Source organism: Thermothelomyces heterothallicus (genome assembly GCF_042370625.1).
Source record: "Thermothelomyces heterothallicus CBS 202.75 unplaced genomic scaffold P884_scaffold_1, whole genome shotgun sequence".
NCBI lineage: Eukaryota > Fungi > Ascomycota > Sordariomycetes > Sordariales > Chaetomiaceae > Thermothelomyces > Thermothelomyces heterothallicus.
This window is the reverse complement of record NW_027192562.1, coordinates 2073983-2089432: the sequence shown is the minus strand read 5'-3', so window position 1 is coordinate 2089432 and position 15450 is coordinate 2073983. Positions and strand designations below refer to the sequence as shown.

General features: G+C 57.6%; 5 protein-coding genes across 5 annotated transcripts; 2 read left to right on the top strand and 3 right to left on the bottom strand.

Annotated features, from left to right (window-relative positions):
• Positions 1–705: 705 nt before the first annotated feature.
• Positions 706–2780, bottom strand: P884DRAFT_9869 (uncharacterized protein). Its single transcript, XM_069446221.1, has 3 exons — positions 2396–2780; positions 1987–2287; positions 706–1906 (listed from the first exon to the last, which is right to left on the bottom strand). The coding sequence occupies exons 1-3, from the start codon at positions 2690–2692 to the stop codon at positions 714–716; spliced, it is 1791 nt and encodes a 596-aa protein (XP_069301929.1). The 5' UTR covers positions 2693–2780; the 3' UTR covers positions 706–713.
• A 3028-nt stretch (positions 2781–5808) lies between these two features.
• On the bottom strand, positions 5809–8475 carry P884DRAFT_189798 (uncharacterized protein; the record flags this gene model as incomplete). Its single annotated transcript, XM_069437466.1, has 4 exons — positions 5809–7190; positions 7245–7337; positions 7399–7890; positions 7959–8475. The coding sequence occupies 4 exons, from the start codon at positions 8473–8475 to the stop codon at positions 5809–5811; spliced, it is 2484 nt and encodes an 827-aa protein (XP_069301928.1).
• Positions 8476–9825: 1350 nt separating this feature from the next.
• Positions 9826–10738, top strand: P884DRAFT_296020 (uncharacterized protein; the record flags this gene model as incomplete). Its single annotated transcript, XM_069444381.1, has 2 exons — positions 9826–10138; positions 10194–10738. The coding sequence occupies 2 exons, from the start codon at positions 9826–9828 to the stop codon at positions 10736–10738; spliced, it is 858 nt and encodes a 285-aa protein (XP_069301927.1).
• Positions 10739–11491: 753 nt separating this feature from the next.
• On the top strand, positions 11492–12541 carry P884DRAFT_274212 (uncharacterized protein; the record flags this gene model as incomplete). Its single annotated transcript, XM_069442693.1, has 2 exons — positions 11492–11705; positions 11796–12541. The coding sequence occupies 2 exons, from the start codon at positions 11492–11494 to the stop codon at positions 12539–12541; spliced, it is 960 nt and encodes a 319-aa protein (XP_069301926.1).
• A 258-nt stretch (positions 12542–12799) lies between these two features.
• P884DRAFT_326397 (KptA family-domain-containing protein) lies at positions 12800–14491 on the bottom strand (the record flags this gene model as incomplete). The annotated part of the gene is made up of 3 exons (XM_069445473.1): positions 13915–14491; positions 12923–13667; positions 12800–12819 (listed from the first exon to the last, which is right to left on the bottom strand). The coding sequence occupies exons 1-3, from the start codon at positions 14404–14406 to the stop codon at positions 12800–12802; spliced, it is 1257 nt and encodes a 418-aa protein (XP_069301925.1). The 5' UTR covers positions 14407–14491.
• Positions 14492–15450: the final 959 nt, after the last annotated feature.

Sequence of the window (15450 nt, the reverse complement as noted above, 5' to 3'; positions counted from 1 at the left end):
ACGTCCGCTCCTTGTCTGCAGCTTCACGGGTTCTCCTACTTTGCTCTTTCTTTTCTCTTTATCTTCCCGTTCTTGTATGAATAAATATCCATATCAGCGGGCTCTGCTTTTGAACGACCACAGCCGTGCAAGCGATATATCGATTGGGTGGCATCCCAAAGCTTTAGTATGAAAATGAACCTTGGGCATCTTCTTCTTCCAGACCCAGATCAGACCGATCCACACACAGTCAGAGCAGAGACGGCTTGTCTTGGACTTGATTTATCGTTTGGTTGATCATGATTCCCTGGCATTGTAGAGTGAAGAGCATCTACAAAAGGGAAATTCGTAGTGTACATGTACCATGGTCAAATCCATATATTCATCAGGCCTAACAGCCGCGTGAAGCCATCTGATAGCAATTGCGCCCCAAACCACCTGGTCATCCCGACGTATCACGGAAGCTACTAAAACCGCGCCATCCCAATCCCACCTTTTTGGATTGCATTTCCCACCAGATATGCCGGCCGCTAGCCGGACGAGAACGTCCCAGGCTGCTATACTTGGCAAAGCTGCTGGTGGGAGGTATCTTTCAGAAAGAGAAAAAAAAGGTAAAAAAAAAACAAGACGGAACGCAATGAAAGGCGACAAAGTCCCCGCATACAAGGCTAGGCGGTGTCCCTCTCTTCGGGGAGAAACCTTCCAGAGTGCCTTGTGACCAAGCCGCAATTTACTTACTGTGCGGGCGGCAGCGAGGGGTAGTTGACGCGGTCGCGGCTGCGGTCGACCAGAGCCGGGTCGATGCGGCTGTTATCAACGCGGCCATCGTCGGAGTCCGAGTCGTAGTCGTGACGCTCGAGGCGCTGGCGGACGTAGTTGCGCAGGAACTCGACAGCACGCACATTATGCAGCCACTCGTCGTAGGTCTCATTGTCGCCACCTTCCGACCCCTCAGACGGCGAGCTCACAGCAGCGCCATCGGGCGCCTTGGGGGTGGGCGTTTGGTTGCCGTCGCGGCGCGCACCGCTGGCGCTCTGGAGCATGCCGCCCGAGAGACGGCGCTGCTCGTTGTGGGCGAAGGTCGAGCCGAGACCGGCCGAGGACGGGTACGGCAGGTTCGGGCGGCTGGGGAGGCTCGGGTACGAGACCGAGGTCGAGCTGTGGCGCGACGACGGCGACATGCCGGCGGACGAGGCGGTAGGCGAGTGGCCAGACGTGTACGACAAGGTGCTCGAGGGCGGGGTGACGGCCGGAGTGCCGCCGTCCGAGTGGGTCGGCGCGCTGACCGGAGACATGACCTGGGCGGCCGAAACGGCGTACCCGTCGACGGCCGGGCGAGAAGAATAGGCGGGCGAGTGGCGCATGTCAACAGGCGCGTACTGGGTGTTGGGAGAGCCCGAGTTGTCGTAGATTGTCGCCTGCATCTGCTCCAGCATGTGGTCGATCTGCTGAAGGTCCTCCTTGGTGCGAAGATTGGGCATCGGCGGCAGATAATAGTGCTGGGTGAGCGGACCGTGCGAGACACCACCGACGCCGCCCAGAGTGTGGGGAGCCTGCGGCATGTACTCGGCAGCCAGACCGCCACCGGCGTGCAGGCCGAGGGTGGCATGGAGAGGCATCAGAGAGCGGCCGATCTGGGAATACGAGCGGGGGTCGATCTGGGCACGCTTAATGTTGCCGAAGAACTCGTTCAGGGTCTCAAAGTCGGGCTTCCGGGCCTCGTTGAAGCGTTGGGGCTGGTGGCCCATGTAGTCGGCGCGAGGGCCGCCCATGGGATGCGAGTAGTACATGGGGGTGTGATACGTCGGCTGGGGGGGCGGCTGCTGCTGGCCGTAGTAGCTAGGCTGACCATTCTGGTGCGGGTGGCCAAAGTGACCCGTGTTAGTAGCGCGCATATGGCCATTGTGATCATAGAAGCCGGAGGGAGCTGGAGGGGGCATTAGCCTCGGGTCTCCAAGAGGCGCAGCGGTGGCCGGCAGCGCAGATCGAGGTCAGATAGATACATACGCTTGTTGCCCGGGTGGGGGCGGTAGCCCGGGTTCATGCCGCCAGGCTGGTCCTGCGGGCCGCGACCGGCGACAAGCACCGAGTCGTCGGCATGCGTCTTGACATGCTTCTTGAGGTCCTGGGGCCGCTTAAACGACTTGCCACAAAAGTCGCATTTATGCGGCTTCAGAGGCACGTGGACACGGATGTGGGAAGTGATGTGGTCGCGCTTGACCGTCGTGGTGCGGCACTGGTTCCATTTGCAGGTCAAGTTGAGATTGTTGGTGCTCTTGCGGCCGACATGCCTCTCGCAGATGTGTTCCTGGAAGGTGATTAGCAAATGGCCTTCTTGTTCAAATTTTCTTTTTCTTTTCTTTTTCTTTTTTTCCCTTTTTTTTGGAATCAAAATTTACGAATCGGTTCAACTTACATAGAGAGCCTCGGGAGTCTGACACACTTCCTTGCAGCCCTCCCAGTGGCAAGGGAAGGTGTCATTTTGGCCGCTGCTAGATGACGCGCTCCCGGCCGCGCCAGTCGAGGGCGCCGGAGTGTTGTCGGTTGAAGCGGGATTCGAAGTCGCAGAGGCTGGAGCTGCCGGAGCCGGAGCCGGAGCCGGAGCCGTGGCGTCATTGTTGTTATTATTATTGTTGTTGTTGTTGTTGTTGTTGTTGCTGCTGTTGTCCTCCTGGGCAGGAGGAGCCTGCGTGGGCTGTGGGATTGCCGACATGGCTCGTGCGCGGTCGCTTAATGCTTGGCAAGTTCTTCCTCGCTTTGGTGATGGCCAAGTTCGGAGTTGAACGGTTTCCGTTCCGAAAAATCACGTGGGTTGTGGGTTGTGGGTTTTAAATCAGGCCGGCCGAGCACTGATCACCTGACTGGAAGGCTCCGAACCGAGAGCGAGCCCTAGGTGCCCCACTCTTTACCAAGAATGCCCAGAGTTGGAGCGACTGCTTGCGGCAGGCGTGCCAAGGCCAAGAGAGCGTGCCGGTGCAGCACTGGAGCAAGAGAATGCCAAGGACGGCCAAGGATCGGGACGAAACAGAATGCACAAAAAAAACCGCCTCGACTCGTGAGTGCAAGTTGGCGTCTTTTTCTTTGCGCGCTTCCTCTGGTGATGCAAAGGAGAAAATCGATCAACGATTGACTTCACCAGAACAGCGGGCCATTCTGTCTTTATTACGCCTTCTTTCTCATGGCAGTAACATTGGCGGAGGCCTTGGCATCCTCTTGGCAGTCTGGGCCATTCGTGCCAGGCGTGTCTCATTGGGCCACAACGCCCTCCACGGACCGCCCAAAGTATCTTCTGATGCCAGGTGGCGACGGCAGCACGTAAGCACGGGCCGCAACGTGCCGGTGGCTGTCTTGACCCTAACAGTACTACATGGCCGCCAAGCTGCGCCAAGATCCGCCAAGTCATCGCCAAGGCTTGGCATTTGCAGGTAAGGCCTTGGCAGCGCTCATTCCCCCCCACCGCTCTTGCCCCAAGGTCACACGCTTTGCCCAGACTGCCCAGAAATGCCCAGGCGCCGTCATGCGGTCCCTCGCTCACGCGCCTGCACCTGTGCTTGTCCTCGGCCCAGCTGTGGGCTTGGCTCTTACTGAGATATGCCGTCTGGTTCCGATCGACTCTTCCTGAACAGCATTTTCTGCAGGTCTTGCAGGTCTTGCAGGTCTTGTCCTGGGGGACCAAGCTGGCGCAGCCAAGTAATGTCTTGTTTCGTTCGAGGTCGGGTATGAGCAGCCATTGCCAAGCCTGCCCCCGATTCGCATGCCCTCGGCTCGACCCTGACGCGCTCACCTCAATTCCGCGTGTGAGGCTCCCCGTTCCCGCAGCCTGATGCCAAGCTTTGCCGTCCTGGCCAAGAGATCACCCTCCGCTCCGGGCCAAGCTCTTGGCGACCCGTCTCCTCCGTCGTCCGTTGTCACTTCGACGAATACCATCAGCTCGGGTCCAGCACAGCCCCTTTTCGCTTGGACGCTCATTTCAGCAAAACGGCTGAGACCAATCTGGCCCGGAAAACCATGACCGTTTGGCTTCCACTCAGCTGCGACGAGGGCGACGAGTCATGATACATACACAGTAGAGCCTTCCTTCTGGCGTCGCATGACACTGGTGTGCCTCACCATTTCTAGCAAGTGACGGCAGGTACGGAGCAGGTTATGCCCTTAAGCTACCGAGCTGCCGTCACCTGCCGGTGCACAGTATTGAACGTACGGAGTAGCTCCTGGTTGTTCGCTCCCTTGCCAAATCATCGACTGACTTCTTTAGTCATTGATCATCATCGGCGAGCACGTCTTTTTTGGCTCAGCTGCTCACGGTTGGAAACCGTGCCCCTCAACCGCAGGTTCCGCCACGACATGAGATGGAGCCCACCATTGAGCCCCTCCATGTGGCCCACCAGTCGCACAACATTGCTTGCCAAGCGCCATATAACACGTGAAGATCCTGGAAGCGCTCTTCCCGACGTATCCGTACCGTAATAAAAATAGTGTACGGAATAACTAACTAACTGCAGAATGCGCTTGACGGAAGCACGCTGAAGCTCGAGGCGATCCTCGATGATCTTGGCGGCAAATGTCCCGTCTCGATTGCTTTTCCCCCGAGCTCCGCTTAGGTAACTATGCACTCGAAGCGTCGTCCACAGCGTGATAGCATCGCCCCTTTGTCCGATGAATTACACATGTACTGTACGGAACTCCGTTTCTCCATTCTTGTCTCGGGGGCCATTTCATCAGTACATAATCAACCACACTCCCGTCCGAATCTTGGCAACCTCTTATCCTTCTTGGCCGTCCTTGGCCCCGTCTTGGTCCTCTCTTGGCGAGCGCTCTGGGTCAAGAAGCTTACCCCACGTTTCTTGGCCTTGGCCTTCCGCCGTCGTGTTCGCCGTCGTGTTCGCCGCCGATGCAGAGAAGACAGTGTGAAACAAGCGATCGAAACTGGAACCCTCATTTCCGTACCAAGGACGGAGCATGGGAATCGTCCGAGACGTCCTTCCAAGTCCCAAGAGCGCGGAAACGCCTTGGCAGGGTGACGAGCGCACTTAGTCGCTCTGTCGTCATTGTTCCTGTCAGTTTGCACGATCACGAAAAGCAGAGGAGAATCCGAACATTTTAAGGAGACTGTGCACTACCGAGTAAAGGAGAACCTTGGCTTAATGAACTTCTTAATCATCAACAACCCCTCTGTTTTTTTGTATCAGCGAATACGCGATGACCAGAACGTAAACCCCTTGTGTCGCGAGGTTCAGGGGACATGGGACCCCGAGGCAAGACAGATTGGATGAAGTAATGCTTAAGACGCTTGAATGAATTTCCAGAAACTGTGCTGAGATGACCTAAACAGTAAACGGCCGAACTGTTCGGTCGAACTGAACAGTCACAAAAAAAAAAAAAAAAAAAAAAAAAACCTTTTCGCTCCTTGTTGTTTCCCATACGGATTACTAGCAACATGTCTCCTCTCCTCCTTACGACCTCTTGGCTGTGTACGGAGCATGTAATGGACATACTTTTATGAAAATCATCGCCCAACCAACCACTCCATCCATAGTAGTCATTCGACCGTATTAAGCAGAGTATTCGAGACCCCACGGCCATGTTTTGAGGTAGGTAGCAAATCCCGGAAAATTAAAAAAATATATAAAAATAAAAAAATATATATAAAAAAGACACAGCACCATGCTCCCTCCCATGACCCTTCCACCCCCCCCCCCCGGTCTTTTGAGTCCTCAAAACGCCCATTAAATACTCCAAGCAACCGCAGCGAAATCAAATCGGTCATTCCATACCGTCTCTCCCCGCACACCTCCCCCCCCCCCTCTCTTCCTACTCACCCTCACGGCTCTAGGAATACTCCAGCTCCTCATTGACCCTCGTATTGCAAAGGCACCTGCACTCGGGCACCGGGCACTCGCGGTGCCGCGCGAACCACTGGCGGGCGTGGTCGAGGTGGAGGACGTGGCCGCAGGCGACGCAAAAGGTGGGGAAGCGGGCGGTGCGGCGCACCTCCGGGTCGGCGTTCTGCTCCGGCCGGTCGCTGCGGGGCATGCCGACGACCTCGAGGCAGACGACGCAGCGGGGGAGGTGCTGCTTGCAGTTGGGGCAGCTGATGCCGCTGGCCACCATCTTCTCCGTGTAGGGGTTGGCCTGCTGCCGGCTGGCGCGGGCCTCGGTGCGCGACGTGGAAGTCGTGGAGGAGGGTGTCGCGCCGGCGGCGGCGGCGGCGGCGGTCATGAAGCTCGGGATGCCGCTGCTGCCGGTCCGGGAGCCTGGGCCGATCGCACTTCGTGGGGCCAGCGACTCGGTCTTGAACTCGACGTCGCAGTAGACGCAGCGCAGGCCGATCTGGCGTGCGGGCAGGGGAAGGGTCGGGCGGCCGTGGTGTTTGCTGCGCAAGGTGGACTCGACGTCGAACTTTGCGCGGAAGAAGAAGGCGCGGTGGCGCTGGAGGTAGTAGCGGTAGGCGTTCCGGATGGCGGTGGCGCGGATGTCGTCGATGAAGCGGGGGGCGCAGATGGAGAGAAGGAGGGCGGCGGTTTGGGTGTCGTTGAACTTGTGTACGTAGCGGGCCAGGATGTCGACGAGGGAGTCGGTTATTCCGGTGAGGACGATGCCTTCGATGTTGCCGGTCTCGATGGCAGCGGCCACCTCGTCCTCGAGCCACGCGGTGAGGGCGTCGTCGCTAAAGTAGCGGACGGCGACGTAACAGCGGTCGCGGAGAGGCAGGGTTTTCTGACCCGCGATCACCGCCCAGTCGCCGGTCGCAATGATGGCAGATATTGCGCGCAGGTAAGGGTCCGTCTTGCAGGCTACCCTCTCGTCAAAATCGAGAGCCGTCTTTGTATCGTCATCCCCGCCCTTCCCAATCAGTTGGAGCGCCAGCGAGACAAAAAGCAACTCGGGGTGTTCAGAGCTGGCCCTTTTCAGCACCTGAACCGCGCCGTTTGTGTCGCCCCTGAATAGGGCCTGAGCGGCGACCATGGTGTACCACGTCGACTCTCTCCCGGGAGCCGATGCCGACACTGCGCGCTCGAACTCTATGTCGAACGAGCGGCCAAAGCTGCAGATTTCGAGGCACAGCTCCCTGTGGTGGCGGCGCTTGGTTTCGACTGCTCCGCCGACCTTGGGGATTCCAAGCTTCTTGTTGATCGCGTTCAGGCAACGCTCCCAGCCGGCTTCATCAGGGGGTGGAGCGTCGTCCGACAACCTCATCTGGGGCTTGCTTCCTATCGAACTTGTGAGAAAAGGCTCGAATGAGAGCGAGGGGTGTGACTGCGCACCAAGGTTATTCGTCCAGACTGTGTGGACTCCCATGTAGCTGATATCTAGGGGATCGGACATCATCCCACCGTCGGCGGCCGCTGTCTCGGCACCTTGGTCGAGGCAATGAGCAACGGGACCGTACAGCAAATAATGACATGCTGCTCCACTCACCAGCGACCCAGGCCCATACATCTGTCAACCACGGATCGTCGGCCACGATCTTCTGATTCTTGACAGGGTCGAAACGGTAGCCCTCCTGCGCGCGGAGAAGCATCACGTTGTCAAGGACAAACTGCTCTTTACTCGAGAGGTTCGCCATGTCTCTGGTGTCAGTAAGCAGCTTCTCGTGTCGCTCGAGCTGCGACAAGAGCATATCATCTGGCTGCTCTTTCCCTTGTTTCGCCGCCAGCCTCAGCGCCTTGAGCTGGTCGGCAATCGACGAAGCGCCGTCAAATAACAGGGGAGAATTGTTCGCTTCCTCCGGGAGCAAACGGCGATCAGGTACTCCGCTGGTAAGGCTCCTCTCCACCAGCTCCTTGATGTTGGCCTTCTGTGGCCCAAACAATGGTACATCGGCCAGGGCCTGCTCGGTCAGAAAAGGACCATAAATCTCGCGCGCTTGCGTCGGCTCGAACTGCATAAGCTCTTGATAGTTCGTCCCGTCTGTGAATGAAGGTTGTCAGCGGCACGCTATGCAAGGAACGGGGTGTGTGTATGTATGAAGCGCATACCAGTCTGGCCCCTGTGCGGCGGCTGCCAGGGTATCAGCTTGAACGGGTACTCCGAGGTGAAGGACGGCTTCTGCAGCACGTCAAAGGTTCCGCCGGCCCTGAGGACCAGGACCCGAGGTTGCAAGACGGGGGAGCTCATGGTGATCCAGTCGAACGAGACTATCCTGTCGCTCTTGCGGCTTGGCTCGGCGTAGAGAGGATCCAGTTCGTAAGACCGGCGGACTTCAAGGAGCTCGGGGCTGCCGTCTACCCTGACCTCCGGGTCAACATACTCGCGTCTTGTCGACAAGACCCTCAATTGGCCAGTTCGGGAAAGCACGGCGAGCAAGCCGGCGTGGTCGCGGCAGAAGCGGAGAGCGCGGATGAAAGAGCTCCCGCTGTCGGACGGAGTGGTTTCGTTCTGGACGGCGCGGTCGAGCCACAGAGCCCCGCCCCAGGGGAGGCCATGATGCTCGATGGCGTCGCTATAGGACGGGTTGACGTTGTGACGACTCATGGCCCGGCGATCCCAGATCATGACGCCGGGAAGATCGAGGGCAGAAGACGCAAAATAATTCTGGTCGGCATAGTCAATGGCCAGATTGTTGCAACATTTGGTCTGAAACTGGGCGACTGGGCCCTGTCCTTGGTCTGACGGAGCGGGTTAGCTATCCGGGAGTTTCGAGAGAAACGGCGAACCGCTTTTGGGGGGGGGGAGGGGGCCTTTCTCCTCCTGTCTTACCTCGTAAATCATGAATTCGCAACCCTTGCCCCTTGACCCCCGCAACCAGCACGTTCGGGTTATCCTCAAAGAAGCGGACGCTCGAGACCGAGGCGTTCAGTTCCAGCCGGTCGACTGGATCCGGGGGGAGCCCGACGTCAGACGGGAAGCCGGAGACGGTGGCATCCAAGGCCGAGAGACGACTGACGTCCCATATGTGCAGGCAAGTGTCGCTCCTGACCCTGTCAAGTGCGACGGCCAGCTTCCCGGCCGTGTTGAATGCCACTGCCTGGCAGGTGCGTGAGATCTTGAGCCCCAGTTCCAGGTAGGCGTTGGAGTTGTCATCGACCCGGAGCAGGTTCACCACGCCGGTCGAGGTGCCCACGGCGACCAGGCCGGGCACTGTAGGCGACCAGTCGTACGTGGTGAGCGGCGGGAAGTCGTCGTGCTTGGCGAGCTTTCTGTACTCGAATCTCCCCTTCTGGGCGATGCCGGTCGGTTCGTAGAGCTGCACCACGCGGTGCTGTAGGTTAATATGGAGAAACGATTCGTGCGCCGCATTGGGCGACCATCTGATCAGCCCGGGATCAGACCGGTCCATGGCGATGCGAGAGATGAGACGCGCGCGAGCGGTGCGAGGCCGGAGGATTGATGAGAGAGAAAGAGTGCTGCGGTCTCCCTCTCTGCTCAATCCGTCCTCGATTGCTCATCCGGATTCCAGCGCCTGTATTGTGCCCATGCAACCCGGATTTTTGGAGTTGGCGGCTTGAAATGTATGTGCGGAATACGTAGTAGAGAAGAATATTGAACAACAGACTGTAGTGTGCTGGTGAACAGTGCTTGTACGTATCCGTACATACATACATAACTACATGGTTATACCGAGTCTACGGGTTAGTTTTGGTTGCTCTCTAGAGAGCCCCGCCGCATTGAGGGGAGCTTCTGAGAAACAACCCAAACCCTTATCCGCTCTGATAAGTGGCATGCAATGCGCAACGAGGCCAGGGGTCCCCGAAATTTCCGGGTTTCTTCTGGCGGTTTCTCTCGGTAGAATCGATGATAAGGTCTCGGTACTCCGTAACACCAACTCTTTTGAATTGCTCTGTAAATTGCCATACAAGCGGTTCAATTGTCAATCTCAGGACACCACATCGCGCAACTGGAAACATGGGAAACAAGAGGGCTCGTTCAGACACAGAGGGCCAGCCCCATGAGGATGCGGCGAGGAAGCGAATGAAGCCGAACCGGCCACACAAAAAGAAGCAAAAGAAGCCCGTCGACATGGAGAGCCTCGCTGCCATCAAGAAGCGTGCCAGGGCAATCGAGAGACTTCTTTCGCGCGACAACCTGAAGATTCCGGCAGACAAACAAAATGAGCTCGAGCGGGAGCTGGCGGCGCACAAGCAACGCATCGAGGAAGCTCGGAGGAAGAAGGAGAGGAGTACGATGATCAAGAAGTACCATATGGTCCGGTTCTTCGGTATGCCACTCCTCGTATTCCACTGTCTATGGCAAGTTTCTGATGTTGTGACCAGAAAGGAAAAAGGCCATGCGATTCGTAAAGCAGCTCGAGAGGAAGGTAGCGCAGGCCACGGACCCAGACGAGCTTGCTCAGCTCAAGGCCGACCTCCACGTTGCCCAAGTCGACATGGACTATGCGAGATATTTCCCGTTCATGGAGCCATATGTCAGCCTGTATGCCGCGGCTGCTGCTACGGACAGGGACGAGACCAACGCGGCCGCGCACTACCTGCGGACCCCGCGACCGCCCATGTGGGAGCTCATCGAGAAGACGAGGGAGGAGGGCCAGGCCGCGCTGGAGAAGCTGCAGAATAGGTGGCCACAGGCGAACTCGCGTTCCGACACCCCTCCGCGGTCGCCAGCGAAGCAGGCTGCGAACAAGCAGCACTCGGCAAGGAAGGGCAAGAAAGGAGCGCAGGAGCCAGGGTCGAAGGGGTCAAGGTCCGGCTCGACCAAGGTGGAACAGAAACACTCCAGGAAGAACAAGGACGAGGACGGTGACAGTGACAGTGACAGTGACGATAGTAGCGATAGTGGTGGGTTCTTCGAGGAGGATTGATCACGTTCACATAACGGTACATGTACAACCCGGCGCACAAGCGCTCTGCTGTCTGGTGTTCTCGTCAGCCCGCTCACATAGATTATGATACCCAAACCGCAAACCGCAAACCACTGCGGTAAGCTGGACCCGTCGATTTCTTTTCTTTTTTTCCCCCTCCGATGGAGTGTGAGAAGGTTGCGAGACTCCCGCTGTCCGTCCGCACATCTTGGCCTGACTGCCCATCCGCTGCATGAGACTGCAACGGGTCGGCGGCGAGAGCACATCGATTCGGCAATATCCCGGTTAACACGGTAGATTGTCTGACGATAATCGCCATGGGTAGGTTCTGGAGGTCTCGAGCCAGTCAGCTTGTTCTACCTGCCAGTTGGGCGCAGTGGCGGGCTGCGGGCCTCATGTACTGTACCCAATACTTACTCCTACACGGCTCCAGAATTGCTGCCTTTTGATGGCGCCAGCCAAGTAGTCTCTAGTCAATCCCTTATATTGTATTTCTGTTATGCTAGATGAGTCTCTATTTTTTTTTCTTATATATATATATATTTTTTTTTTCATTTTTCCCCCCCTCTCCCTGCCCTCCTATGTCCTCTCTTCTCTCTCATTTCCTTTCTCGGTGAGGCCTTCCAAACCCCACCTCATCCTCGTCATCCTCTCCCGCATCTATAAAAGATGTCACAACCAGCCAAACGCAGCTTCACCCTGACTTCCCTCGGACCCGAACCGGTCTCACATAGGAAAATGCCGAAATTAGCCATGGTCAGAGAAGAAACAACGGCAGCCACTGGCGCTGCAGCCAACTCGTCGATTTTCGACGAGCCCGTTATCTATCGCGACCTGAAAGCGTGGATCGAGGAGCAGGAACGGAATCCCAAACCACTCTCGCCACTCCAGCAGAAAGCCATTTCCATTCTCTTAGGGCCACAGGAGCCAGATATTGGCAGTCGTGATTGGGTCAGCCTGCTGAATCGTAATCGCAACACCCCCCCCCCCCCCGGGGAAACTCTATCATGCTCTTCTTGCAAGCACTCTTTCACTAACAACTTTGGCTTGTCTTAAGTCTTCAACCAAGCCCACGGTTCTGAATCCTCCTTCACGGACCGGCCCGCCCCCGACCAGAAATGGCTCTGTCAGTGCGTCTTCAGACTCGCCCGTTACAGTGCCCAAATGACGTTCCCGGGCCCCGAGGCCGGTTTCGTCCCCGACGAGAAGGGCACCCCGGCGGCCCCTAGCTTCGGCCGCAAGAAGGACGCCAAGCAGTACGCTGCCAAGTGCTGCGTCGAGTGGCTCATGAAGGCCGGCTACATGCCCTCGCACGGCGTCAGCGTCGAGTCCCCCAAGAACAAGGCTCGTCCTCCTCCTCCTCCTGCTGCTGCTGCTGCTGCCGCCGCCGCCGCAACCCGGCAGGCTTCTTCCCCCATCAAGGCCGGCACGGCGGTCCAGGCCAAGTCCACCGCCGGCAACGACGGCGGAGACGACGACGAACCCCCGGTAACCAAACGCGTCGAAGAGCTCTGCCGCACTCTGGGGCTGATCGTGCCCCAGTACAAGATCACACCCTCCGCCATTGCCACCACCCCGGCCGCACAGCAGCAGCAAAATCCTCAGCACGGCTTCTTCGATGGGTACGCCGACTTTGGCCCGGACAGCGGCATCAAGGTGCCCGAGGGGCTTGGCAGGGTGACGAACGTGTACGGGCGCAAGGGCGCGCGCGACCGGGTGGCCGAGGAGGTGCTGGCTTGGCTGAGGGCCGAGGAGGGGAGGCGGGAGGTCGAGGTGGAGGAGATGCTGGCTGCGCAATTTTAATTTTAATGGGGGCGTGAGACTCCCTCGTTCGAGTTCGGGGATTTCGGGAGGGACTGGGATCTCCATGGGGATTGTGGTGGTTGATGATGTTTATTTGGGTCGGAAGGTGGAGTGGTTCTCGTAGAGGTGGTGCTGAGGGGATAGTTTAAGACGGCAGCGACGAACGATATACGGCAATATGCGATGCCTAGGTAGCTTTGCGAATCGAAGGATTGGGCGTTTTCCTTCTTCTTTTTCTTCTTCTTCTTCTCCTCCTCCTCAGATAGTTTGGTTTGCTGCTATGAATGTCTCAGCTCTGAATCGAATCGTACTGCTGCATTTAACCTAGCTAACCTTGGCTCTAACCTCGTCCTCTCCCTTTCCCTTTTCTCCCGGCCTCACTACCACCACCACCACCGCCGCTGCTTCCTCCACCTCCTCCACCACCACCACCTCCTCCTCCCCTCTTCCCCTGTGGCGCCCTCACCTTCAGCCCCTCGGGCAGGTCGGCGACCTTCTCTCCGTCCTTCCACAGGAGGCCGACGCCCTGCCGGCGCCCGACGACCTCCTTGAAGTAGCGGAGCGGGACGAGGCCGTCGGCGTCGCCCTCGGTCAGGACGACGCCGTTGTCGCTCATCCACCAGCGGATGCCGCCGCCGCCGCCGCCGCCGCCGTCGCGGTCGCGGTCGCGCAGGCTGGCGGCCACGTCGACGTAGATGAGCAGCTCGGCGTCGCGGCGCATCCCGCTGATGACCCCCGCGTCCGTGTCCTCGGGCAGGCCGGTGCTGAAGTGCACGTGGTTGCGCCCCATGGGCCGGAGCCCGCCGCTGGCGACGATGGCGGGCCAGAAGGCGAAGTAGGTCCCGTGGACGACGACGGGCGGCACGGCGACGGCGCCCTCCGGCAGCCCGCCCCCCGCCGGCGAGGGCAGCGCGAGCGGCCGGAGGAGGTGCTCGCTGTCGAGCTTGATCGAGTGGCCCTGGTTGGCGCGGATCAGCCAGTGGGAGGGCTCGGTGGAGGTCTCGTCGAGGTCCGGGTTGGTGGCCGGGTTCGGCTTGATGGCGAAGCGCTTCTTTTCCGAGTTGTGGACCGCGTCGAGGATCTCGGAAAAGGTGGGCGCAAGGGACCGGAGTGGCGGCCATTGGAGCTTTGGTGTGGGTGGTTTTGTCAGCATCATCGGGTTGAGCAACTTTGGCCTTGTGCTTTCTCCATTTCTCCCTCCCTCCCTCTCTCTCTCTCTCTCTCTCTCTCTCTCTCTCTCTCGCGCGCGCGCGCATATTATACTGTCGTATATGATCCCACCCCGTACTCTTCCTTCCTCTCTCGCTTTCTTCTCTTCTCCATTCCTCCTCGAAAAGAATGAACGGAAAATAATGCCAATAAGTAAAACTTACCACTTTGTCTAACCTGGCGAAGCCTTCCCGATCCAGCTCGACCCCCGCATTCGTCGCCTGGTGCCTCAGCAGCCTCGACAGCGCCTTCGACAGGTCCACTTCCCGCTTTCCTCTGCCCCGTTCGCCGCCCCGGCCGCCGTCTCTGCCGCGACGACCACCGTGTCGTGATGAAGCAGACGACACGGCCTTGTCCTCAAGCTGCTCTGCGATGGCGTCGTCGACGACATCAGCCGAGGTGGGATCCATCGGGTAGGCGCCGCTGGTTGCGGTTGTAGTAGGAGGGCCAATGACGCTGGTACTTCGCGTGATTGGGAATGGTCTTTTGAGTTTTTGTCCCGATTCGGGCGACGGCCTGGGTTTTGATGCCCAGGTCGGAACGGTTGTTGACAAGGGCCGGCTTGTTCTTGTTGTTGCCAAAAATGTGCAAGAGCCCGAGTTGGTTGCTACTGCTGCCGAAGACAGGCGTTGCGCGGTTAGGATATGGTTACGCATGTAATAAGACAGAGACGAAACAGGAAGCCGGCGCTCACTTTGTTTGAGCCCTTTTGCCGTGTTAACAAGGGTGACAATGCGTCTAAGGTTGGGTTCAATGAATAGGGTGCCAAAAAAAAAAAAAAAAAAAAAAAAGGCGTTGCAGGCTAGTTAGTTTTTTTGGTTTGACAAATCTGGAGATAAAGTGATGAACGACCGTAAGACGAACCCCTCTCCTTAAAGCTGAGCGCCTGGAGATTGCTTGCTTTGATGAACGGGCACGTGAGAAAGAGAAGAACTACACTTTTTTTTCGCACTTTCAAAACCATCTTGCATTTTGTAGCAGATTTTGCGTGAGCTGGTCGAGAGCGGCCTCACTGTCACGTATCTCGGATAGCCCGGTGACTCATGCCGGACCATCACACATATCCTCACCGAGGGGTTCTGAATGAATCGGCTTACAAGGTCAAATGTCTTCGACAGAATCTTGATTCACGAAAATGCCATCACCATCGAAACTCCGTAGGGAAAGAACTCAGCAATCAATTATGTTTGCTTCAACCCAGACCTTCTGGAAAGGAGGTCTGTTTCAGTCCCACATTATCCGTGTCTCTTTTAGAGTCTGGAGTCTGTTCCAGCTCCTGGGGTATCTGAGGGACCGCCCAACTAAGGCTGAACTTCCGCCAACACCACCCAGAAACGATTCATATATACAAGGTTCAAAACACGAGGGAAAGCCCAACAGCACCCATTTATTGTTGACGCCGGATCGTCGAGGAAACCCTCCCAATGCACAAGGTAAAAAGTGCAGGCAAGCAAGTGAAAAATACCGATATCCAAACATTAACGGTATATAACACCCCCATCCGCAAGCAATCCCCGTCCCACCGTTGGAGATGTTGCGTATCCTTCCTTGCCCATGTTGCGTTTCATGTCTGCGTATGCAGCCGTCGAAACCAAGACGCCATGTCCGATGATTGACCTTCAGTCCGTCGCCCCGCATCATGTCGTTGCAGGGCTAACAAAAAAAAAACCAATACCCTGAGAGCGGCAGGGAGAAAGCGC

Bases quoted from the DNA above. Each gene is read 5' to 3' on its own strand.
- P884DRAFT_9869 (XM_069446221.1), bottom strand. From the start codon at position 2,692: ATGTCGGCAATCCCACAGCCCACGCAGGCTCCTCCTGCCCAGGAGGAC. The intron at 2,288-2,395 runs GTAAGTTGAACC...ATCACCTTCCAG, and splicing joins AGACTCCCGAGGCTCTCTAT to GAACACATCTGCGAGAGGCA. The intron at 1,907-1,986 runs GTATGTATCTAT...TGCCCCCTCCAG, and splicing joins CCCCCACCCGGGCAACAAGC to CTCCCTCCGGCTTCTATGAT.